This window comes from Erinaceus europaeus, chromosome 15, assembly GCF_950295315.1.
Source record: "Erinaceus europaeus chromosome 15, mEriEur2.1, whole genome shotgun sequence".
NCBI lineage: Eukaryota > Metazoa > Chordata > Mammalia > Eulipotyphla > Erinaceidae > Erinaceus > Erinaceus europaeus.
In genome coordinates, this window is record NC_080176.1 from 5,985,260 (window position 1) to 6,009,116 (window position 23,857).

At 59.6% G+C, this 23,857-nt stretch overlaps 2 protein-coding genes across 4 annotated transcripts; both read left to right on the forward strand.

Moving 5' to 3' along the window:
• The first annotated feature begins 1,667 nt into the window (after window positions 1-1,667).
• Window positions 1,668-16,347, forward strand: CLCN7 (chloride voltage-gated channel 7). Of its 3 annotated transcripts, XM_060172648.1 has the most exons (26): window positions 1,795-1,887; window positions 6,550-6,621; window positions 7,413-7,492; window positions 7,645-7,716; window positions 7,801-7,866; window positions 7,960-8,092; window positions 8,178-8,287; window positions 8,633-8,713; window positions 9,513-9,575; window positions 9,668-9,751; window positions 10,960-11,053; window positions 11,227-11,291; window positions 11,454-11,570; window positions 11,936-11,990; window positions 12,207-12,267; window positions 12,668-12,806; window positions 12,896-12,989; window positions 13,117-13,286; window positions 13,386-13,437; window positions 13,580-13,707; window positions 14,119-14,204; window positions 14,415-14,595; window positions 14,758-14,817; window positions 14,911-15,087; window positions 15,165-15,245; window positions 15,356-16,347. In XM_060172648.1, exons 3-26 carry the CDS (start codon window positions 7,436-7,438, stop codon window positions 15,440-15,442), a joined length of 2,313 nt encoding a protein of 770 aa, XP_060028631.1. In that variant the 5' UTR covers window positions 1,795-1,887; window positions 6,550-6,621; window positions 7,413-7,435; the 3' UTR covers window positions 15,443-16,347. The 3 variants fall into 3 exon arrangements, with proteins under 3 accessions (XP_060028630.1, XP_007528065.1, XP_060028631.1); XM_060172647.1 differs by lacking the exon at window positions 7,413-7,492 and having other exon boundaries at window positions 1,668-1,887; XM_007528003.3 differs by lacking the exon at window positions 7,413-7,492 and having other exon boundaries at window positions 1,669-1,887; window positions 14,415-14,544.
• Window positions 16,348-16,486: 139 nt separating this feature from the next.
• On the forward strand, window positions 16,487-23,765 carry CCDC154 (coiled-coil domain containing 154). The gene is made up of 17 exons (XM_060174098.1): window positions 16,487-16,565; window positions 17,260-17,602; window positions 17,678-17,864; window positions 17,942-17,988; window positions 18,113-18,208; window positions 18,416-18,539; window positions 20,492-20,593; window positions 20,664-20,792; window positions 21,005-21,129; window positions 21,278-21,404; window positions 21,487-21,624; window positions 22,272-22,391; window positions 22,487-22,563; window positions 22,759-22,876; window positions 23,106-23,192; window positions 23,351-23,538; window positions 23,620-23,765. Exons 1-17 carry the CDS (start codon window positions 16,487-16,489, stop codon window positions 23,744-23,746), a joined length of 2,214 nt encoding a protein of 737 aa, XP_060030081.1. The 3' UTR covers window positions 23,747-23,765.
• Window positions 23,766-23,857: the final 92 nt, after the last annotated feature.

The following is a 23,857-nucleotide window of genomic DNA, read 5'->3' on the forward strand; positions in this document are numbered from 1 at the left end:
CCTATGCATCAGAAGCTGTGGTTCATAGAAAGTTCAAGCTTGTTATGTTTCTAGGGGCCTTAAACAAATTAAACAGCCCATTTTTCATAAAATCTGTTCCATTGTTTGATTAAGGAGTTTTGTTTTGTTCCTTACTGAGAAGGCACCAAGGTGGTGCTGACCTAGCCAGCCTCTCCATAAATTAAGTTCTCTAACTGGAATCCATCTTCTGTATATGTTCACTATGTGACCTAGTTTCTCGTGTACTATTCCTACATAAGGAATTGGAAGCATAGTGGTGGGTGGTAGATTAAAAGGTCCATTGTATCTAGGCAGGTGCTATAACTTTCCATGTATTAATTATGCTATGTAAGGTGGTCCCTCCACTGTGAGAACCACCAATCTTTCTCTATATTTTAGGGGGAACACTAAAGGATGTGGTGTAGATAAATGGGAAAACAATTTTTCCTGTTGGAGCCTCCTGAAAAATTTTGCATTACTGATATTGCTTGTTCCATTATGATTAATCTTACAGAGTGCAGTGCAGGTTTTGTCGTTATTTTTGTCATTGGTCAGGCTCTGAGCCTGGACATAGGTAAATATTATTAAGACCACACAGAGCTTAATCCCAACCCCTATACGTGGCAAAAGGTAAGATGGCTTCAGTTTGGCCTAGAGAGTCCAACCATGCTGAACTCCCTATGAAGCTAGTATCATGTCAAGCAGCTCCCGTGATGGTGCCTGCACCACGCTGTGCTACTGCCCAACCCCCTAATCTAGCTTTCTTTAGCATGGGGAGGAATGAAGAAGGCAGAGGACAGTGAGAGGCTAGAGATATTTGATCATTTATGTGAAGACTGTTCTGGAAAGAGTGTTGTGGTTAGCATTTAAAGGGAAAAAGGGGCTGCAAGGTAGAGGGCAGGGTAATTCATGCCCTGCCAGACTTCCCTTTTTCTGTGTCTGCTTTTGGTTTTATTTTGAGTTCTAGCGGGAAGGAATGTCATTATTATTATTTTTTTAGGATTTTATTTATTTATGAGAAAGATAGGAGGAGAGAGAAAGAACCAGACATCACTCTGGCACATATGCAGGCAGGGATCGAACTCGGGACCTCATGCTTGAGAGCCCAAAGCTTTACCACTGCGCCACCTCCCAGACCACTGGAATTTCCTTATCTTCTCAGCCTCACAGGTTCTAAAGAAATTTCAAATCTCTGTATTGTAATAAATGTCAAAACCTAAGAGTTGTTGGATATCACATGTAATCAATCACCCTGGATCCACCCAGGGTGATTCAGGACCCCGGGACCCCGCGCGCGGAGCCCCCACACGCCACCACGTGCTGTCGCGGGTGCAGCCAGGGGCCCTGGACCCTCGGCCAGGCTCGTGGAGGGGGCGGGGTGGAAACTCTGCCACTGCTTCTCCCCCGCGCGCCCCGCGCCTGAGCAGCGCCTCTCCCGCGTGAGGGCGAGCCGCGGGGAGGTCTGATGTCCGTGCACACTGCGTTTCAAACCCCCGAGTTGCCCCTGCAGGGATGCTTCCGACCGAGGCGGTCCACCTCTAGAGGCTCCAACCTTCGCCCAGTCTACGCGACTTCATCTCCCATAAGGCCCCGCGGCTTGGTCCTCGGCGGCCGCCGTCGTGCGGTCAGGTGACGGCGGTCGCGGGTCACGTGGCTGCCCGCGGAGTCAGGTGACTACCGGCGCGTCAGGTCGCTGTCACGAGAGGCCCGCGGCCGCTGCAGTCCGGTCCCGGCGGCATGGCCAACGTGTCCAAGAAGGTGTCGTGGTCCGGCCGCGACCCAGACAATGACGAGGCGGCGCCATTGCTGCCACGGGGCGCGGGCCCGGGCCTGGGAGGCGCAGATTCGGACTTGCCGCTGCTCAATGGGGCCGGGCCGGCGCGCCAGGTGGGCAGGGGACGGGGGGCCCGGGGACAGGGGCTCGGGGGACCGGGGATCCGGGAGGGGCAGGGGTCGGGGGGCCGGGGGACCGGAGAACAGGGCGGCCGAAGGACAGGGGGTCTAGGGGACTGGTGAGATGGGGGCCGGAGGGCGAGGGACAGGTGAGTGGAGGGGCCGGAGGGCTGGGGTGGGGGCCGGGAGACAGATGAGATGGGGCCAAGCTGAGGGACAGGTGGGACGAGGGAACGACAGGTAAGCCTGGGGGTGGTGAGATGGAGCGGGGAGGCGACATGTGGACGGGGCCCTGACAGGTGGGAGCCCCCTGCCTGTCCTCTAAACGCCGGGGGCGGGGGGCGGGGGCTCTTCTGGAGGCGGCTCCTGTCAGGACCCAGGTTCAGCTGCTCAGCCCCAAATGCTCCGGCAGTGCGGGAAGGGGTCTCTGCGGGCTGTTTTACCCACCGGCCTCCCAATCCAGACCGTGTTCGGAGGCACCAGGGCAGGCCTTCGGGCGGCTCTGGGTCTGTCTGCACCGGCTTGCCGGAGCTCTCAGCCGAGTTCAGAGCGGAGAGCCTGTGGGTGCAGGCTCCCGCCTTGGGTGCAGTAGGTTTTTGTTGATCGCCCGGCCTTGCGTCTTGTAATCTTGTAATCGTTCTTTTGCTTCACCTGCTGTGGGTCTGTGCAGTGTTGGAAGCTGGTGGTGGGGGTTGTTCCAGGCATCAGGCGCTTTCTCTTGAAGTGAACTTTAGGTTTTCCCGCCCCCTGGAAGTACACCAGAGGCGAAGGTCAGAGTGCTCTTGGAGAGGAGTCTGTGCTGGGTGGGGGAGACAGCATAATGGTTATGCACAAAGACTCTCATGCGGGGGTCGGGCGGTAGCGCAGTGGGCTAAGCGCACGTGGCGCAAAGCGCAAGGACCGGCATTAAGGATCCCGGTTCCAGCCCCCGGCTCCCCACCTACGGGGACGTCTCTTCACAGGCGGTGAAGCAGGTCTGCAGGTGTCTTTCTTTCTCTCCCCCTCTCTGTCTTCCCCTCCACTCTTGATTTCTCTCTGTCCTATCCAACAACAAATGACATCAACAACAACAGTAATAACCACAGCAAGGCTACAGCAATAGGGCAACAAAAGGGGGGAAAATGGCTTCCAGGAGCAGTGGATTCATGGTGCAGACACTGAGCCCCAGCAATAATCCTGGAGGCAAAAAGGGGGGGGGGCAGGCGGTGGGGCAACTGGTTAAGTGCATATATTACAGTGCACAATGACTCAGGTTCAAGCCCCTGGTCCCCACCTGTAGAGGGAAGGCTTCATGAGTGGTGAAGCAGAGCTGCAGGTGTCTCTCTGTCTCTTTCCCTCTCTATCTCCCCTACCCTCTCAATTTCTCTCTATCTCTATCCAGTAATGAATAATAAAGTGAATAAAAATTTTAAAAAAGACTCATGCTTGAGTCCCGGGTTCAATTCCCCACACCATAAGCCAGAGCTGAGCAGTGCTCTGGTGTTCCTCTCTCTGTCTCTTTCTCTCTCTGCATCTCTCTCAAAAATAAGATAAATAAAATATTTAAGGCAGGGAGAGAGGAGTCTGCTGCAGTGCTCTCTGTGTGCACAAGAAGTGAGCCTGACGGACTGGCTTGGGGTGCCGGGGAGGTGTGTGATTTGTTACTTTCTTGGGGTACCTCTGCTCCTTTTTTAATTGATCAGAAGTTTACAAAAGAGAAGTGTGAAGCGATGCCGGCTAACAGCTGAAGGGCTCAGGAGCCCTGGCTGAGGATGAATTTGGGCTGAGCTCAGGCTGAAACTGTTTGGGATCCCCAGTTCCCTTTGCTAATAGATAACGGACCTTAAAATATTTTAGGGATATTAACATACCCTTTTTAAAAAATTTTTTTAAACTATTTCTTTTTTAAAAAATTAATTATCTTTATTTATTTAATTGAGACAGCCAGAAGTCAAGAGGGAAGGGGGGGATAGAGAAGAAAAGGGACAGAGAGACACCTGCAGCTCTGTTTCACCACTCATGAAGCTGTCTCCCTGCAGGTGGGGGCCGGGGACTTGAACCTGAGTCCTTGTGCACCGTAACACGTGCGCTCAACCAGGTGTGCCACCACCCGCTGGCCTCCCTTTTAAAACCTTTTTATTATCTTTATTTATTGGGTAGAGATAGTGAGAAATCAAGAAGAAAGAAGGAGATAGATAAGGAGAGAGACAGAAAAACACCTCCAATACTGTTTCACCATTTGCAAAGCTTTTCCTTTGCAGGTGGAGACCAGGGGCTCGAACCCAGGTCCTTGCACACTGTAACACGTGCACTCAACCAGGCGCCCCTAGGTCTGTTAGTCTTATCCTTTAAAAATTCATCACTTCGTGGTCCAGGAGGTGGCACAGTAATAAAGCTTTGGACTCTCAAGCATGAGGTCCTGAGTTCAATCCCTAGCAACACATGTGCCAGAGTAATGTCTGTTTTTTTTTTCTCTCCTCCTATCTTTCTTATAAATAAATAAAATCTGTATTAAAAAATCATCACTTCACAGCCTGGAGAAGTGTCGAAGGCTTTGGACTCTCAAGCATGAGGCTCTGGGCTCCAGCATAGCCTGTGTCAAAGTGACACTTTGGTTCTCTCTCTCCTCCCCTCCTCTCTCTCTCTCTCTCTCTCCCTCTCTCATACACACACACATCACAACACACACAGACCTTAAACATTTATGCACTGGCTTCCTGGAAGCTGGCTCTCCTGTGCAGGCTTTGCTTTGCCGTGGTCCTGGGTCAAAACTGCCCTCCCACCATTTAGGGATGGAAGAGCTTGTCCTGACTTCCTGGTCTGTTAGGATTTATGTAAGACACCCAAAATGGCATGGCATTATCTCTGTCACCCTAACGTGGGCCCAACCCGTGCAGTACCTTGGTGATGGCACTGAGCAGAGAATGGCTGGGAAGCCTCCCTGCTGGGCTGCTGAGCACTTTGGGGGAGCAGGTGTGACTGTGGTCAGTGGGACAGCCCACACAGGACTCACTGTTCATCACAAGGAGCCAGGGCCTTCAGAGTCTCCTGCAGGTCACAGTTTGCACCCCGTGGGAGTGGGTGTTGCTGACTAATCCAGGAGACCGTTCCTGCCTGGCAGCTTCTGGGTGCGGGGGTGGGAGGCATGGTAGGTCCTGCTGTGTGCAGGGGCAGAGAGGAGCAGGGCCCTGGGAGGGTGCAGAGAGAAGCTGAGCTGGAGGCAGGCGTTGCAGGCCGTGGTGTTTGCGAAGCAGCCCTGGCCAGAAAGGGAAAGGAGAGAGACACCAAGCCACCACTCCACCAACCTTGGGGTCGTAGCTGCTGTCCCTGGCGCTTCCCTGTGGTGCTGGGGGTCAAACCCAGGGCCCCATGTGTGGCAGCTTGTGGGCACTACCTACTGAGCTGTCTCCCAGCCTCTGCATTTGCCAGTGTTGTAAGTCTGCATGTAATTGTGGATTTAGGGGAAGTTGTAAAGGCAGTACAGGGAAGTCTGTGTTCTTCCACCCTTTCCTTCAGTTGCCCCATCTTACGACACAGCAGACAGCCCTGAAGCTGGGGACCGGAACATGTCTGGGGCCTGGTGTGCCTACCCTTCCCCTCCCCTCACAGCCTCAGCCCTGCACACACTGACCTCATGCCTCCCCCTCAAGTGCTTGCAAAGTTGGGACTTAGAGGGCAGTGACTGTCACCCACGGGGGTGGGATGGGGTCCAAACATCAGTCCTCCTGCACTCCTTCAGGCTGGGGCACCGTGCAACGTCAGGTGTGCTCACAAGGGTGCGGGGGGGACCGGTTGGTAGCTCAGCAGGTTAAGCTATATTGCACAAAGCGCATGGACCGGCATAAGGATCCTGGTTCAGGCCCCCGGCTTTCCACCTGCAGGGGAGTCGCTACACAGGCGGTGAAGCAGGTCTGCAGGTGTCTGTCTTTTTCTCCTCCTCTCTGTCTTCCCTTTGTCTCTCCATTTCTCTGTGTCCTATCCAACAACAACAGCAATGACAACAATAACAATAAATATGATGACAAGAGCAACAAAAATGGGGGGGAAATGGTCTCCAGGAGCAGTGGATTCGAAGTGCAGGCATTGAGCCCAACGATAACCCTGGAGGCAAAAAAAAAAAAAAAAAAAAGGAAGGGGTTGGGAGGTAGTGCAGTGGGTTAAGCACATGTGGCACAAAGTGCAAGGACCAGCGTAAGGATCCAGGTTCGAACCCCTGGCTCCCCACCTGCAGGGGAGGTCTCTTCATGAGCCGTGAAGCAGGTCTGCAGGTGTCTGTCTTTCTCTCCTCCTCTCTGTCTTCCCCTCCTCTCTCGATTTTTCTGTCCTATCCAGCAACAACAACAATAATAATGATAAACAACAAGGGCAACGAAAGGAGGGGAAATGGTCTCCAGGAGCAGTGGATTCATAGTGCAGGCACCAAGCCCCAGAGATAACCCTGGAGGAAAAAAAAAAAAAAAAAAAAAGGAGAGAGGACTCTTGACTCACAAGGGCGGACTGCATGCTGTGTGCTGGTGGACATGGGGGCCGTTCCTTGAGGCCCAATGCCAAGGCCCCTCAGGGGCTCTGACCTCTGGGACCCAGGACAGCAGTGGCTGAGCCCCAGGAAGGTGGGTCCCCCCCTAGGCTGTCTCCGCACACCAGCTGGTGACTGAACTGAGTCTCTGGTGCTTCTAGTTGCCTCAGGCAGTGTTCATCCGTGCGGGACAGATGAGCAACGTGGAGCTGGACGACGAGCTGCTCAACCCGGTGAGTGGCCCTCAGCCTACACATCCCTGCACCCAGCCAGAGCTGTGGCCTGGCGAGGGGACAGCCCACAGTGGGAAGAGCAGTTACCAGTGGCCAGGGGAGGTGCTCAAGGGCTCCGTGGTGGTGGGATTGGAGCAGAACGTGGACAGGCAGACGGACAGGACCTCTGGGGAGCTGCCCCTGCACCCAGATTCGGGGTATACTCCTTCCCACCTTGGCTCTGGCTTGCGTCTCCGTGGTGGCACTGAGACCAAATGTCATATGCTGTGTTGCGGTGGCCTTGCTGTGTCATGGGAGAAGCATCGGCTCAGTCTCACGCCTGGCCTTGCCTGGCTTCCAAGTGAGTCTGTTCTGAAGGCGTAGGCTCCCTGCAGACCACACCCTGCAGCAGCTCATCCTGCCCCACGCGGGGCCCTTCACAGCTGAGGAACCGTGGCCTCGCCCAGGGTCACAGGCTACTGGTCAAGCATCTGCTCTGCGTGGGGTGGAGGGTTGAGGGTTGAGGGTGGGGCTGTCTCCCCAGCAGGCCACAAAGGCAGGCCTCCTCTGGGTGACTTGCCTTGGCAGCTCCTGGCAACTAGTCACTGAGTGTCTTTCTTCAGGGCCTTTTCTGGGCTCTCAGCGGTCTTTCCTGGGTAAAAGGAAAGTGTCTTTCCCCGCCATCACCCTGTGGGACCCTCAGTGAGGGTGGTGGGATGGCAGCAGCCCCAACCACCACCACCCTGCCTGCTCTCCTCCGCTATCCCCCACGGTCACGCGTGGCCTTTGCTACCCCTGCCCCTGCATCCCAGGGCCACTCAGGAGCCCCACAGGCATGTCACCACTGAGGTCCCCGGACTCCAGCATCAGGACCCAGGGCTGTGGACTCTGCGTGGGTGTGGGGTTACTTCAGCCGAGTCCCTGAGCAGTGGCGGTGGTGCGTGGCCCCCGGGAGGAGTCTAGTCACCTCGCCTCTGCTCCCCACTGGCCCGGGCTGCACAGCGCGCTCGGCTCCAGACTGAGTGCTTGGCTCTCCCTCCGCAGGAGACGGAGCCGCCACCCGCCTTCCCCAAAGAGATCCCGCACAACGAGAAGCTGCTGTCCCTCAAGTATGAGGTGGGTCCCCCCCACCCCTGTGCCCCCCAGCCCTAGGCATGGGGGTCCCCACCACCTCTGCTCTGATCCTGCTATCTCTCTCAGAGTCTGGACTATGACAACAGTGAGAACCAGCTGTTCCTGGAGGAGGAGCGGCGCATCAACCACACGGTGAGGAGGGCCCGTGGGAGGCGCCCCAGGAAGCGTATGGCCCGGGTGAGGGTGAGGGGAGCGTTGACCAGGCCCTCGGCCGCCCACCCACAGGCCTTCCGCACGGTGGAGATCAAGCGCTGGATCATCTGTGCGGTCATCGGCATCCTCACGGGGCTGGTGGCCTGCTTCATCGACATCGTGGTGGAGAACCTGGCCGGCCTCAAGTACCGAGTGGTCAAGGACAGTATCCTCTGCACGGGCCTGTGGGGAGGGGGTCCGGGGGCATCCCTGGGGTCCCACGCATGTCCCATCACCCTTGACCAGCCCAGATATTGACAAGTTCACGGAGAAGGGGGGCCTGTCCTTCTCGCTGCTGCTGTGGGCCACGCTCAACTCTGCCTTCGTGCTGGTGGGCTCCGTCATTGTCGCCTTCATAGAGGTGGGTGGGCAGGGCCCCTAGCTCATCCAGTGGGATTTCCCGCCTTCCTGCCTCAGCCCACTGCTCAGGTTCCAGGATGAGAGGACTCTGCTCACAAGTCCTCTTCCTTTGCTTCCTCCCTTGACCTGGGTATTAGAAGGGAACATCTAGAAGTTTCTATCCAGGGTGCCGTCCTGCAGCACCCAAAGGTGGCCCCACCCACTCACGGGCCCTCTGTCTCCTCCTCTGACCCCTTGGAGGCGGCTTTGTATCTGAACTGGAGCGGTGCCGTGCCCTGCCTGCCGGTGGCCCTCTCCCCATAACCCCAGCCCCTCAGCAGCTCAGCGTGGTTCTCTCTCCTTCCAGCCTGTGGCTGCTGGCAGTGGGATCCCCCAGATCAAGTGCTTTCTCAACGGGGTGAAGATCCCCCATGTGGTCCGGCTTAAGGTGAGCCCCCCCTGCCCACAGGGGTTCTGCTGACTGGGCAGCAGTGTACCCAGTACCCCTTGGTATTGACCAGTTCCAGGAACACAGGTGGGGATTGGCAGAACTTTCTGTGCCCTGCGCTGTGCCAGGCTGTACCTGGGCATGTGGAGCACCTCTGTAGATTGGGTGGGGGTTGCAGCGTGGAGCCATGAGACCCTCCCATCTAGGCCTGCTTATCCCCTCAGCATTGCAGGCAGTGTTTGGGACATCTCCTGCTGCAGAGGGAGACGGCTTCCGGGGCGGGGGGGCGGGGGCGAGGGCTCCACTTTGGAGCTGCTGGGCTCAGAGTGGACAGGGCTGGGGTGGGTGCTGGCTCCATCTTGGGGGGATGATATGGAGACAGTAGGTGGAGAGGGTGGAGCTGAAAGGGGCAGAGGGGGGCCTCCCAGTGTCTCCCAAGCTTCACTCTGAGCTGTCCTGACACCCACCCTGTGTGTACTGCCACCGGGGCTGCGAGGCTGGCCCGGGTCTGGGAGAAACTTCTGGAAGGACCAGAGCCCCTCACCTCCAGCAGCCAAAGGGGACTTGGGGCGGGGCCTGGGAGGGAAGTCGGTGTGGGAAGGTGGCTGCAGGCTGAGGAGCTTCAGGTGAGGCCAGTGTGGGTCAGGGGCTCGGGCTGCACACGTTGATCCGTCCAGGGGACTTGACACCAGCATCCTCCCTCCCCTGCTGGGTGCTGGTGTGCTGGGGACTCTGTCTGGGCTTGGGGACAGTGTGATGATCTCTCGTGAGAGACTAGGGTGTGTCCCTTGTGTTCCAGACCCTGGTCATCAAAGTGTCCGGAGTGATCCTGTCAGTAGTGGGCGGACTGGCTGTGGGAAAGGTAACAGGTGGGGCAGTGTCCCCCTGAACATCCTGGCCTTCTGGCCCTGGCTCCGCAAGCCCAAGATCTGAGTCCTGCCCTGTGCTTTGCAGGAGGGGCCCATGATCCATTCAGGCTCCGTCGTTGCGGCTGGCGTCTCCCAGGGCAGGTCGACGTCACTGAAGCGAGATTTCAAGGTGTGCCCTTGCCCACCTCCCATGCCGAGGGGACACCCCAATGTCCTGGGTGGGGATATTGTCTCCAGGGACTGCCCTCCTGCTGGTGCTGGCACCCTGCTGCAGCTGGAACTGGGTGTCTGCCTCCTTAGCCCATTCTCGTGCTGCTCCAGGGAAGCACCAGGCATCTCATGCCTGCCTCACATCTCCTGGCGTACTTTGAGGGGCGAGATGCCACAAGCCCACCCCACCATCCACGGCACTCCTGTGTGGTGCCAGGGCTTGAACCCAGAGCCATGTGTATGCTAGTTCTGAGATCTGTCCACTTAGATACCTCCTGATCCCAGAGAATCTCATTCACTGCTCTAGGTCACTTCACTTTTTTTTTTTTAAAAAAAAGATTTTATTTATTTAAACTTTTTAAAGAATGTATTATTGGATGGAAACAGAGAGAAACTGAGATGGGAAGGGGAGATAGAGAAGGAGAGTGACAGAGAGACACCTGCAGTACTGCTTCACCACTTGTGAACCTTTCCCCCTGCAGGTGGGGACCAGGGGCTTGAACCTGGGTCCTTGCGCACCATAATGTGAGTGCTCAACCAGGTGCACCACTGCCTGGGCCCTTTATTTTTTATTATTTACTTTCCCTTTTGTTGCCCTTGTTGTTTTTTATTGTTGTTGTAATCATTGTTGCTGATGTTGTCGTTGTTGGATAGGACAGAGAGAAATAGAGAGAGGAGGGGAAGACAGAGATTTTTTTCCCCCTTTTGTTGCCCTTGTTGTTTTATCATTGTGGTTATTATTGTTGTTATTGATGTTGTCATTGTAGGATAGGACAGAGAGAAATGGAGAGAGGTGGGGTAGATGGAGAGGGGGAGAGAAAGTCACATGCACACCTGCTTCACCACCTGTGAAGCAACCCCCCTGCAAGTGGGGAGCCAGTGGATCAAACCGGAGTCCTTCCACCAGTCCTTGGGCCTCATGCCATGTGCATTTATCCTGCTGCACTGCCGTCTGATCCCCTGCACTATCTCTTTAGCTGAACATAAAGTTTTAAAAATTCCTTTGGGGAATACAACTTCTGAGGTTTTTTCAGGACCTTTTCCTCACTGAGTCTGAGTCTGGTCGTAGTGGAGTCAGATCCAGGGGAGCGGGAGAAGTGCAGCTCTCGCGTCCCCATGTCTGGCCATGGGGCTGGCTGAGACCCCCTCCCCTTCTGCCTGTTTCAGATCTTCGAATACTTTCGCAGAGATACGGAGAAGCGGGACTTTGTTTCGGCAGGCGCTGCAGCTGGCGTGTCTGCTGCCTTTGGAGCCCCCGTGGGTGAGGGGCCCCACGCCCACCCCAGTCCTGTGAAGGCACAGGACTGAGTTTGCAGGGTCCATGGAGTTTGGGGGTGCAGGGTGTGCCCCCATGGTCACTTTCCAGTCCTGGTACTCAGGGCCCTGGGCTGGTGGGTGTACAGCCACGTCATGGCTGGGCCACTCCCGTTCCAGGTGGGGTCCTGTTCAGCCTGGAGGAGGGTGCCTCCTTCTGGAACCAGTTCCTGACATGGAGAATCGTAAGTGCCTGTAGACCCGCTGTCCACCCCTCACTGTCCCCTCGTCCATCGGTGTGAAATGGTTCCTGCCTCTGCCGCTCTGTCCAGCCTCTTCTGCGGGGTCTCAGCCCCAGGATTCTGGCCAGGCCAGGCCCATGAGCCTGCCCACACTTCTCTCTGCAGTTCTTTGCATCCATGATATCCACTTTCACCCTGAACTTCATCTTGAGCATTTACCACGGGAACATCTGGGATCTGTCCAGCCCGGGCCTCATCAATTTTGGAAGATTTGACACAGAGGTAACCGTCCTGCTGTCCCCTCGCTTCTCCTGGACCTTCTCAGTGCCGGGCCAGGCCCCTTGACCTAAGGGATGTGGGCACTTCTGGCTCTGAGCTGGGAGGTTGCACCCCATTCAGCTCTGTGCTCACTGCAGGAGAGGGTTGGGTGGGCAGCTGCGTCTTCTGGGGGCTGTGCCCTGACCAACCTCAGGCTGCCTTCCTGGGCCTTGCACACACTACACCCCCTGGACTCTGTGGGTCAGCAAGCGGGTCTCCCCAAAACATCCCACGCTTCCCTCTAGGGCTGTGGGTCCGAGCAGGCGTGTGGACAGGACACACGTGCTCCTGGAGAATGTCCTCACTACTACTGTGTCTCTCTCTTGTAGACCATGGTGTACACCATCCACGAGATCCCTATCTTCATTGCCATGGGCGTGGTGGGTAAGGACCCCCACCCCAGCCTGGCTTAGCAGTGGCCCTGGGAGCCCCGCCCACCCAACCCTGAGCCTCGCCAGCGCTGGGCTTTGTTTCTCTTCCTCACCGTTGCCAGGCCTGGGCAGGGGGTGACTGGCATTTGACTCTGAGAAGTGTGGTCCTGGGAGGCAGGCCGTGTCCCCACTGTTCTCTCGGCTCTCACACACTCTTTCCTGGCTCCAGGTGGCATCCTTGGAGCTGTGTTCAATGCCCTGAACTATTGGCTGACGATGTTTCGGATCAGGTGAGAAACTCCCGTGTGGGGACTGGGTGGACAGACGTGGCTATCATGGGTGTGTGGAAGGTGAGAGACTGCGGACAGCTGGGCAGGCCTGGGAGGAAGCACTGGGGCCCCACAGCCCAGGCTCTGCCTCTTCCCCAGCTCTTAGCCTTGCTCCAGCCAGGTTGCCTCCCCAGCTCAGACAGGCCTGCGTGGCCCTGTCACTGCGTCTCTCGGGTTCTCTTGGGGCCAAGGCTCCGGGGCATCTTCTTTTATGCTTCTTGTGCCAGCTGGGAGTGGCCAGGCCCTGGGGGGCGGTTGCCACTGTGGTATCTCAAGCTGATCAGGGGGCATCTGGGTGTTGCTGTCTGTCCCCTCCTCAGTGTCTGAGTGGCAATCTGGCCGATCCTCTCCCTGCCCCCAGGTACATCCACCGGCCCTGCCTACAGGTAATCGAGGCCATGCTGGTGGCCGCTGTCACAGCCACAGTGGCCTTCGTGCTCATCTACTCATCCCGGGACTGCCAGCCCCTGCAGGGGAGCTCCGTGTCCTACCCACTGCAGGTAGGGGTATACAGGGGAGCCCCAGGCCGCCCTGTGCAGGAGGACTCTGCCAGGGTGAGGGCCAAGGCTGCAGTCACCTCTCACTGCAGCTCTTCTGTGCGGATGGCGAGTACAACTCCATGGCCGCCGCCTTCTTCAACACCCCGGAGAAGAGCGTGGTCAGCCTCTTCCACGACCCACCAGGTGACGCCTCTGACCGCTGTCCCCAGGGCAGGGGGGGCTGGCATGCCCACGTCTGGAAGTCACACTCCCAGAGGGCACCAGGTCAGCCTCCGCCAGCTGGTGACTTGGCGTGCCCCTTGGCCTGCAGGCTCCTACAACCCCATGACACTTGGCCTCTTCACGCTGGTCTACTTCTTCCTGGCTTGCTGGACCTACGGGCTGACGGTGTCGGCCGGCGTCTTCATCCCCTCCCTGCTCATCGGGGCTGCCTGGGGCCGGCTCTTTGGCATCTCCCTGTCCTACCTCACGGGGGCTGCAGTGAGTGGGGGCGGCATGCCAGGCCGGGTGCTGGTGTGTGGCTTTGGGCCCCTCCTGGGCTGTGTGCGCCCTCCCCAGTATCTCCCGTGTTACCCGCAGGTCTGGGCGGACCCTGGCAAATACGCCCTGATGGGGGCGGCTGCCCAGCTCGGTGAGTCCCGCTGCAGGCACCCCCACCGCCCCCTTGGAGCCTGAGGCACAGATTCTTGTGTGCACAGGACACCGGGGCCTGGATGTGAAAGGGTTGAGGGCGGGCAGGAGCATCCCAGGCTCTGATGCCTCGTGACTCTCAGGCGGGATCGTGAGGATGACACTGAGCCTGACAGTCATCATGATGGAGGCCACCAGCAACGTCACGTACGGCTTCCCCATCATGCTGGTGCTCATGACGGCCAAGATCGTGGGCGATGTCTTTATCGAGGTGGGGCTTCCGCCTGCCACTACCCCCTCTTCCGGGCCCTTGGCACTAACCTAAGATGGGGGAGGCAGGGGACCCTTGAGGCCACTTGTCACCCAGTCAGCCACTTGTCTCAGAAGTAGGCACAGAGCCCCCTGGCTCCCCTCCCTGGGGTGGGCACAGAGCCCCCTAGCTCCCTTCCTGGGGTGGGCACAGAGCCCCCTGGCTCCCCTTCCTGGGGTGGGCACAGAGCCCCCTGGCTCCCTTCCTGGGGTGGGCACAGAGCCCCCTGGCTCCCCTTCCTGGGGTGGGCACAGAGTCCCCTGGATCCCCTCCTTGGAGTGGGCACAGAGCCCCCTGGCTCCCCTTCCTGGGTGGGCATTGTTTCCTTGCCCCCCCCCCTCCGGGGCCAGGTGTCAGCTCCACTCTCCACAGGGCCTGTACGACATGCACATCCAGCTCCAGAGCGTGCCCTTCCTGCACTGGGAGGCCCCGGTCACCTCCCACTCACTCACTGCCAGGTATTGGGGCCACCCCTGTGTCAGCTGCGGCTGCCCCTCCCCCGGCCCCAACCCCGTATCCCCAGTGTCAGCCTGGAAGCTCGGGTCAGGTTGGGGTGGAGAGCTTGGCTGGTGACTGGGAGACCTTCCTGTGGTGCTGTGGGCCCCACTGGGTTCTCGGGTGGTGTGCATGCTGAGCACGTGGCCACAGGGACGGGCCTCTGCCCACAGGGAGGTAATGAGCACGCCGGTCACCTGCCTTCGGCAGAAGGAGAAGGTGGGCGTCATCGTGGACGTCCTCAGCAACACGGCCTCCAACCACAATGGCTTCCCTGTGGTGGAGCCCGCCGGTGACTCCCAGGTGCCCCTCTGCCTGGGGTGGGGGGCCCTCCGTGGGGCTCACAGTGGCACAGTTAAGTGGGGTCCTGATGGTGGTGCACTCACTTCCTTGTTCCCACCAGTGTCCTGGGTCCCCCCCAGAAGAGGCCCCCAAGCTGGTGCCCCAGGGTCTCCCCGCAGATGAGGGGCCTGGCCAGGGCTGCCCTCACCCACAGACCTGCCGTCTCTCCCGTAGCCGGCCCGGCTCCAGGGCTTGATCCTGCGCTCCCAGCTCATTGTCCTGCTGAAGCACAAGGTAGGCACCTGTGAGAGGGAGTGTGCTGGTGGCAGGCAGGGTCCGGTCCTGGGCCAGACGCACTGCCCACTGCCCACCCCACCCCACCCCCAGGTGTTTGTGGAGCGCTCCAACATGGGCCTGGTGCGGCGGCGGCTGCGGCTGAAGGACTTCCGGGACGCCTACCCGCGCTTCCCACCCATCCAGTCCATCCACGTGTCCCAGGACGAGCGGGAATGCACCATGGACCTGTCGGAGTTCATGAACCCCTCCCCCTACACCGTCCCCCAGGTGCGGGGCACCCCTCCCTGCTAAGACTGGGCACTGGGGCTGGGCTGGGGGAGCTGAGGCCCACTTCCCTCCCGCAGGAGGCGTCCCTGCCTCGAGTGTTCAAGCTGTTCCGGGCGCTGGGCCTCCGGCATCTGGTGGTGGTAGACAACTTCAACCAGGTGAGCAGGCGGAGCAGGCGGAGGTGGGGCCCAGGCCGAGGACCTGCACGCGCTCCTGCAACTTGCCCGGGCGTAGGACCTTTGCCCCTGACCTGGCTCTGCCCCTGCAGGTAGTCGGGCTGGTGACTCGGAAGGACCTCGCCAGGTACCGGCTGGGGAAGGGGGGCCTGGAGGAGCTCTCGCTGGCCCAGACGTGAGGCCGACCCGCAGCCTGGTGCACCCCTCGGGCCCCCGCACCCCCCACCCCCAGTGCCGGAGCCAGCACCCTCCTGACCTCGATGGCCTGGCCCGTGAGGCAGGAGACTGTGTGTGGGCACCACTCACACCCTCGACATCTCCCCTGGTGGCCGTGACCCTGCACTGCCTGTGGAGACAGCCAGCCAGCGTGGACCTGCGTTGTGTTTACCTGTGTGTCTGTGAGCGCACATGTGTGCAAGTGTGTGTCTGTTTTTGTGTGCTTGAGTGTGTGCATGTCCGTGTGCGTGCCTGAGACGGCAGGTGCCTCAGCCCTGAGGCAGGACCAACTCTGCATCTGGGCTCCTCAGCCCCCAGACCCCAAAAGACACTGCCCATGGACTGCTAGGGCAGGTGACAAGGGGGCCTGCCTTGTACCCATAATCCCATGCTCACTGCAGTGGGGGTGACCCTGCCCCAGCTGATTGTACAAAGGAGTGGGGACCAGGGCAGCCATGGAGAAGAGACTCAGGTTTGGGCAGCCTGGCACCCCCAAGCTCCACACAACGACTGTACCCTGGGGCACGAGTGACAGGCGGAGTCCAGCCCTGCCATGGGCCCTGCAGAACTGGAGTCCAGGGGTGTGCCCTCATGGACAGTGCTGGGCAGGGACTTCTTCACACAGGGACCCCCAGCCCCCCGGGGGTGCCCTGGGATAGACTGCTGAGCCCTGCTGGGACAGGCCCCTTCTGTGTCCCATGAGCCTTTTCTGATGACCCCCCAGCCTGGCACTCTTGTGAAAGGAGTGCTTGCCTTTGTGGGAGCTGGGGAGCATTGTACCTCAGTCTAGGCCCTTTCCATTTGTGGGGGGCAGGGGCACAAGTGGGAGTGAATGGATGGAAGAAATAAATAGACTTTACCAAGGGCAGGGCTGACTCCCTTGTTCTCAGCATTGCGGCGGGGCCCTGTTTTGGGGTGACATGGGAGGGAGCCTAGTGGTACCATGGAGGACCCCAGCCAGAGCTCAGCATCCAAGGAAGGGGTGACCACGTATCCCACAAGGTGTCATGGCTGAACCAGTGGACCGTCTGCTGTTCCCTGAATCCGGCTCCACTGTCCCTAGTTGTGGGCAGCTGGCACTGGAGGGTGTGTCCCTGGGCCCCTGCACTGGCACCAACCTTGTCCACTACTGCCAGATCGGGGCTGTTTCCTGGCCATGGAGGGGGTGACAGCCTGGTCCCAGCAGCTCAGAAAGTCCCCTGGCCAAAGGATTGACTGAAGGCTCACTTGTCATAGCGACAAGTGATGGAGGATGGAGGTATGGAGAGAGAGCCTCAAAACCCACAGTGAAAATCACCAAGTTGATGTGAGGTAGGGAATATGGCTGTGTGCCCATGCAGGCCCCCCTCCCCCGGTGCCTCCCTCGCTCAGCTGCCCTCCCAGCAGCATGCCTTCTTGGGCCTGACCCGTGAGCCGTGCGCCGACACTGGCCAGACAGCGCCATTAGATCCTTCCAGGAATGGGTATTTGGGCGCCACTGCAGCATCTAGGCTGAGGGCTTAAGTTCCACTGGCAGTTGGCCGAGCAGTCACGGGATTCTGGAGAAGGCAGGAAGGTTACAGAAGCGACTGCTGCCCTATCTCTCTCAGTGTGGACTAGGAAGGAGTAAGAGGTGAGGGCAGTGCCCCCCCCCCCCGTGCCTGAGGCAGCTCTCGTACCTCCCGCCTTCTGACTTTTAACTCCCCTGCTGTCCCCAGCCTCCAACTGCCCAGAGGCGTTCTGGGTAGCCATGGCAGCCCCCGGGCTCATAAGGGCAGACAGTCCAGGTGCAGAGGGTGAGTCTCCGGTCCACGTCTGGTCTGCAGTTACATTGGGGCTGGGAGCTCAGTGGAGCCAGCCGTGTCCCAGGCAGGCCTGCCCCTGGCACCCAGGCTCCTATCCCCACAGGTGCTGTGCTGTTGGCCCTGGGCACCTCTCGCTGATCTGGCTGACAGCAGCCTCTCATCTGGGGCCTCCCCTCCCTCACCACCCAGCCCCGTCGCCCTGGAGGACCTGCAGCTCCTCCTGAGGGGAGCGCTGGACCTGGGGGAGCTCTCTGAGCACTATGAGTCCAGCCAGGCTGAGTCCACGCCCTCTGTCCCCGAGCAGGATACCCCCGGGCGCTGGGGGCAGCTGGAGCAGCGGTGAGCAGGACCTAGGGCGGGGATTTGGGGAGGCTGGGTTGGTACTCGGTCCAAGCACCTGCCTGTGCCCAACAGGGTGGCTGGCCTGCAGGGTGAGGTGGCGTCCCTACAGGCCCACAAGGAAAGATGTGAGCGTGCAGTGCTGAGCCTGCTGCGGGAGCTGCTGCAGGTGCATGCCCACCTGCAGCTCCAGGACTCGGAGCTGCGGAAGCTGCAGCGGGAGGCCGTGCCGGGGCCTGGGCCTGGGGAAGAGGCCCGTGAGGTGAGCCCTGTGCAGTGAGCCCCAGAGGCTGCCTGGAACGCCAGCCGGCCTGCCGCATCCCTGCCTCCCCCTTGCAGCTCCCAGGCCCTCAGGCCCAGAGCCAGATGCAAATCCTGGACAGGAGGTACTGGGGCTTAGGCGCAGGGGAGGTCCGAGGGCCTGGGGAGGAGGTTTCACAACAGGGAGGCTGGGACAGCTTCGCTGGGGGCATGGGCTCTAGGCTGGGCGAGCAGCTGTCTGTGTGGCAGGCTGGTGGAGGTCCGAGAGGCCCTGGGACACATCCGGAAGAAGCAGGCTGTGCAGGCCTCAGAGCGCAAAGCCGCAGAGCATGAGGCCAAGCTCAGGTGTGCCTGTCTGGGGATGGGGAGCCTCCAGCCAGGCCGCAGGTTTGGGGGGCGGGGCAAGGCTGCAGCCCTACACACCCAAAGCCCATGGGGGCAGATTCCTGCTTTTGCTTCCCTGGGTTCAGGCAGCCGGAGGTCCCAGCTGCAGGCTCAGGTGGGGAAGGGCCCTGGGTGGGGCCTTGGGTGGTGACCCTCAGGCTCCCCCAGCCTGGCCAAGCTGCTGGAGAGGCTGGAACAGGAGGAGCAGCAGCGGGAGGCAGCCTGCAGCGCTCTGCAGAGGGGCCAGGAGGAAGCCAGCCAGAGAGTGGACCACGAGGTGGCCAGGATGCAGGTATGGGCCAGGGGCCGTGGGCCTCAGCAGCGTGAGCTAACCAGGCCTACTCGGCACAGCCACGCCCACCCTTCCCTCTGCCCGAGCCATTCCTGGCTCCTGCCTGAACAGACATGGAAGTGACCCCCCGTATCTGGAACGCTTGGTCCAGGAGGGACAGTCTCCCACGTCTCGTGAGTCACAGAACACTGCTCTAAACAGGGTTGTCAGTGGCTATCTTTTCTTCCAGAAAACACCACACTGTCACCCTCCTCACCCAGTTCTGGAACCCACACCCACTCAGGAGCCCTTCCTGAAGACAGCGTCTGGGACCGTGGTCCCCTTTGTTGGGCTAGCTCTGTCACGTGTGGCCCTTGGAAGGTGTTGGGGCTTGGGGGGGGTGGGCTGGGCTCATGGATCTGCAAATAGCGACGTGGACACACAGCCTGGGGGTGGCCACTGCCCCCAGCTGCTCACACATAGCCCGGCTGCCTGGAGCCACTGGCGTCCCCACCACGCTGGGCCTGAGGCCACTCCTGAGTCCCAGCCCTCCTGCCCGGCTACTGGAAGCCCTGTGCCCACAGAGCAGGGGCAGCTTAGAGTTCAAAGTGAGGTGGGGACAAGCCTGTCCGTCCCCGGCAGCCCCCTCCCTGGAGCAGCAGCAGAGAAGCACATGGGCCCAGGACTGGGACTGGGTGTCCCCTGTGCGTGTCTAGCACGGAGGCCCTGCTCCCTGAACGTCCCTGCCCAGCTCCTGCCTGCTGAGCACTTTTTTATCTTCTATTTTTATTTTATTTTTATAAGATTTCTTTTTAATTGTTTTAAAGTTTTTATTTATTTAATTTTTTAATTTTTTATTTTTTTTACCAGAGCACTGCTCAGCTCTGGCTTATGGCGGTGTGAAGGATTGAACCTGGGACTTGAGAGCCTCAGGCATGAAAGTCTCTTTGCTATACCCCCACCCTAATTATTTTATTTAAATGAGAAAGAGTAGATACAGAGGGAAGGTATGGGGGGAGGGAGAAAAGAAGAGAGAGAGAGACCAGAACACTGCTCAGTTCTGGTTTATGGTGGTGCTGGGGATTGAACCTGGGACCTCAGAGCTTCAGGCTTGAAAGGCTTTTGCAGAACCATTATGCTTGATGATTTATTTATTTGTTATTTGTAGAGACAGACAGTGAGAGGGGCGTGTGAGATAGAGAAACAGAGACACCTGCAGCTCTGCTTCACCACTAATTTTTATTTATTTATTTATTTATTTTCCCTTTTGTTGCCCTTGTTGTTTTATTGTTGTAGTTATTATTATTGTTGTTGTCATTGTTGGATAGGACAGAGAGAAATGGAGAGAGGAGGGGAAGACAGAGACGGGGAGAGAAAGACACCTGCAGACCTGCTTCACCACCTGTGAAGCGACTCCCCTGCAGGTGGGGAGCCGGGGCTCGAACCGGGATCCTTATGCCGGTCCTTGTGCTTTGCGCCACGTGCGTTTAACCCGCTGCGCTACCGCCCGACTCCTGCTACACGACTATTGAAGCTCTCCCCCTGCAGGTGGAGACCAGGGACTTGAACCTGGGTCTTTGTGCACTGTAATGTGTGCACTTAACAGGTGTGCCATCACCTGGTTCCTATTTCCTTGGTGTCTCTATGAAACCCCAGCTTGGCCATCAGCTTCTTGCAGACCTGGGTCTGGCCCCTAGGAGCTGTGTGGCCCTGCCCTTCAGTCCATCCATCCATCCACCCATCCATCCATTCATTCGAGAGAGAGAGAAGAAAGAAGAGAGAGCACCACTCCTGCACACTTGAAAGATTGCCCTTGGTGCCTCAGGCTTGAGAGTCCAAGGCTTCATTCCTGTACCGAGCTGGCCACCGCTTGCCTTCCTAAAGACAGCGAGGCCCGAGGCCCTGGGGATTATAGGGGAACAGAGGGAGAAGCTGGGCCAATGTGTGTGAGAACCCAGCAGCCCATCCCACAGGCCCAGGTCAGCAAGCTCGGTGAGGAGATGAGCCTGCGCTTCCTGCGCAGGGAGGCCAAGCTGTGTGGCTTCCTGCAGAAGAGCTTCCTGACCCTGGAGAAAGTGGGTGCAGGCCAGGTGGCGGGCGGGCCCCGGGTGACCCAGGATAGCTCACAGCCCAGCCTCCCTGTAGAGAATGAAGGCCTCTGAGGGCTGGAGGCTGACGCTGGAGCGAGGCTTGCGGGAGGAGCTGGACACCCGGTGGCAGAGGCTGGAGGAGATGGACCGGGAGCGGCAGCAGGCCTTGCAGGGGCACAGCAAGGTGGGGCCTGCAGGGGTGCAGTGAGCAGGAGCACGGCGAGGTGGGGCATTGGGGTACCCAGAGAGCCTGGTCATCAGAGTAAGGGGGGTTGTTGCTGAAGGCGTGGGAGGGCCCTGCAGGTGGGTGAGGTCCCTGGAACAGAGCAAGGCTTGTGACTGCAGGGGCTGAGGGAGGGGTGCCGCCACGCAGTGGGCTCAGCACTGTACACACAGCAGGAGCAGCGTGGCCTGGTGATGCAGTGCCAGGACCTGGACAAGGCGGTCATCCGGCTGACCACATTCGTGCAACAGAACCAGGTGTCCCTGAACCGCATCCTGGTGGCGCAGCAGAAGGCGCGGTGGGTGTCGGGGGTGTTGGGCCAGGTCCTCCCGCACCTCGAGGGCCTGGGGACACACCCCATCCTCTGCTCCCCGGGGCCTCGGAAGGAGCTGGAGAGCATCTAGGCTCCCTGGCCCCACGCTGAGGAGTGCTGTACCCACCTCCAGGGATGCCGAGGGGGCCATGGAGGAGAGCCAGGCCGAGGAGGTGGCTGCCTGCCTGCAGGAAGGCCTGGAGACCATGAGGCAGGCGGGGGAGCTGGCCCAGCGGGAGATGCAGCAAGAGCTGGGGCTGGTGAGCACAAGCACAGTCCAGCCAGCTGCCCGGGAGGGGGTCCCTCAGCCCAGGCACCCCCATAGCACTGCCCTCTCCGCAGCTCCGGGAGAAGAGCCAGGCCCTGGAGGTGTCTGTGGCCGAGCTGGTCAGGCAGGTGAAGGACCTGGGAGACCACTTCCTGGCCTTGAGCTGGAGGCTGGGCCTGCAGGAGCAGACGCTGGACCTGAGGCTAAGAGAGGTGACTGCCGGTTGGACCTGGGGAGCACACCCACACCTCAGAGAGGGCTCCTGTGCCCTTCTGCTCACCTGATGCTGTCACCCCAAGTGAGGCTCCCACTCTCTCACCCAGGGACTGTCCAGACAGCACAAGGGTGCTAACCAGGGGCCCCGGCTGCTTGGCCGCACTGGGACTCCACCCCCAGGCTGTCTCTCCCCAGTGACAGCCTTGTTGGGGTTCTGCCCACCCACCACAGTGCCCATTCAAAGGGCATGATTTGAGTACTCACTGTCACTGGGCAGATGCTGTCAACAGCATCTGCCCCCTGTGCAACTCATCACCCACGGGCAGCCTGTCCCCATTCATGCCAGCAGCGACATACCTGCTGGCAGCCCTCGGGAGCATCAGAGTTCAACCTCTCCACCAGCGGGCTGTGCCTAGTGCTTGCCCGTAAGCAGTGCCACCCTGAGCTCATATGTCCACTTGGCTGTAGGATGTTTCCCCGGGCTGGGGCCAGCTATGTGTCCCTGTCCCTGTCTCTCCAGCTCTGGGGGGACTGGAGATGCCCAGCCAGCTTCTGGGTCAACCATGACATGGCACCCAGTTCCACCCACTCCTCCTTCCTGGGCTCAGTCTCATGGTGCCCTTGTGTCCCGGGTCTGTCCCAGGCAAGAAGTGAATGGGAGGACATGGAGCACAGATCTCAGGAGGACCTGGCACGGTGCCGCCGGGAGGCAGAGGGACAGCTGAAGGACATGCAGGAGGTGCTGCGAAGCCTGTCCCGGCAGGTAGGCCTGGGGACTGGGGGCTGGGGCCTCACACAGTCACGTGGCACTGGGTGCACAGGACACAGAGGCATCGCACACGCTCCCCACCCTCTCAGATAGAAGCCGTCTCTGACAAGTGCATCTTTCACAAGAGCGACTCTGACCTCAAGATCTCCGAAGAGGGCAGAGCCAGGTGATGTACAGACCCTATCCTCCAAGGACATGGCTGCCCACACACATCTGTGTCTGTTCCTAGGGTGCTCCCTTGACCCCCCCAGAGTCCCCCAAATAGCCCCCCACCTCAAGGTCAGTCCACCTTCCCCGGCCTCCAGGGAACCCTGCTCTGCCCTCCCCCACCTCCCCCTCCCAGAGTCTTCTGTGCCCACAGAGACCAGGCGCTGGGGGCCCTGCGGCAGGAGCTGGCTGCACTGCTGGCCTCCGTGCAGCTGCTCAAGGAGGACCAGCCCGGGCGCAGGATCGCCGAGATGCAGGGCAAGCTGGCCACGGTACTACGGCCAGGGGACTGTGCCCGCACAGGCTGTGAGGAGGGGAGGCAGTGCGGGGGGCTCCCTTGCCCAGCAAGGGCACAGGGACAGCTGGGGCACTGATGCAGGCAGCCAGTATGTGTGGAGACCCATGTCTGTGGCCATGGAAGCCCGGAAGGTGTGGGGGAGTAGCCCGAGCCCTGGGGAGCCCCATGGGCTACACACCCAGCACCCCCCTCCCCGTCTTCAGTTCCAGAACCAGATCATGAGGTTGGAGAACAGCATGCAGGACCACAAGGCCATCCAGAACCTCAAGTTTAATACGGAAAGCAAGCTGGTGGGCACCCCTGGCCTTGCGGCCCCTGCCCCACTACGGGCTTCATCTGTGTGTCTGTCTGGCAGCGTTTCCCAGCAGATAAGACCCTGTGTGCCCCTGGGGAGGTACGTGGCACCTCCTGCCTTCTTGAGTCCATTGTCCTGTCGCCCTGTCCGCAGCGCATGGAGGAGATGGCGGCCCTCCGGGAGGGTGTGGTAAGCCTGTGGAGTGGAGTTGGGCCCTGGGCCCTGATGCAGGGCAGCAAGAGGGTCCCCCAGCCCCTGGCCGGGCAGCAGCTCTTCATCAAGGACTCTGGCCCTCAAGAGCTGGTCTCCGTGAACTGCTGGGGTGTGTATCAGGCCGTGAGGTGTGTATGTGGGCTGGGAGCCCAGGGCAGGGTAGGTGGGGCTGGTGGGGCGGGCTCTGACCATGTGTGTATGCCCTGCAGGTGGCTGCAATGGAAGGCTGTCCTCCTGAGCCTGCTGGCCCGGCGGAGACTCAGGGCTGCCTTGAAGATGCCCCCAGGCTGGGAGCCTGCTTGCCACCTGGCGCCCTTACCCCTTGCCCAGAAATAAACACTGCTTCACCACCCAACCGGCTCCCTGCCACAGACAGAGGGCCCTCGCCAAGCCCTGCCCAGGCCTTCCCATCTGCCCTCACTGTGCCTGGGGCTGGGGCTGGGGGCT

What these genes read in the sequence shown, in the direction of transcription:
- CLCN7 (XM_060172647.1), top strand. Translation starts at nt 1,738, where the DNA reads ATGGCCAACGTGTCCAAGAAGGTGTCGTGGTCCGGCCGCGACCCAGAC. An exon ending in ACGACGAGCTGCTCAACCCG is followed by an intron (nt 6,622 to 7,644) that starts GTGAGTGGCCCT and finishes CTCCCTCCGCAG; the next exon opens with GAGACGGAGCCGCCACCCGC. An exon ending in AGTTCCTGACATGGAGAATC is followed by an intron (nt 11,292 to 11,453) that starts GTAAGTGCCTGT and finishes TTCTCTCTGCAG; the next exon opens with TTCTTTGCATCCATGATATC.
- CCDC154 (XM_060174098.1), top strand. Translation starts at nt 16,487, where the DNA reads ATGGCTGAACCAGTGGACCGTCTGCTGTTCCCTGAATCCGGCTCCACT. An exon ending in GTGGCGCAGCAGAAGGCGCG is followed by an intron (nt 21,130 to 21,277) that starts GTGGGTGTCGGG and finishes ACCCACCTCCAG; the next exon opens with GGATGCCGAGGGGGCCATGG. An exon ending in GGTGTGTATCAGGCCGTGAG is followed by an intron (nt 23,539 to 23,619) that starts GTGTGTATGTGG and finishes TATGCCCTGCAG; the next exon opens with GTGGCTGCAATGGAAGGCTG.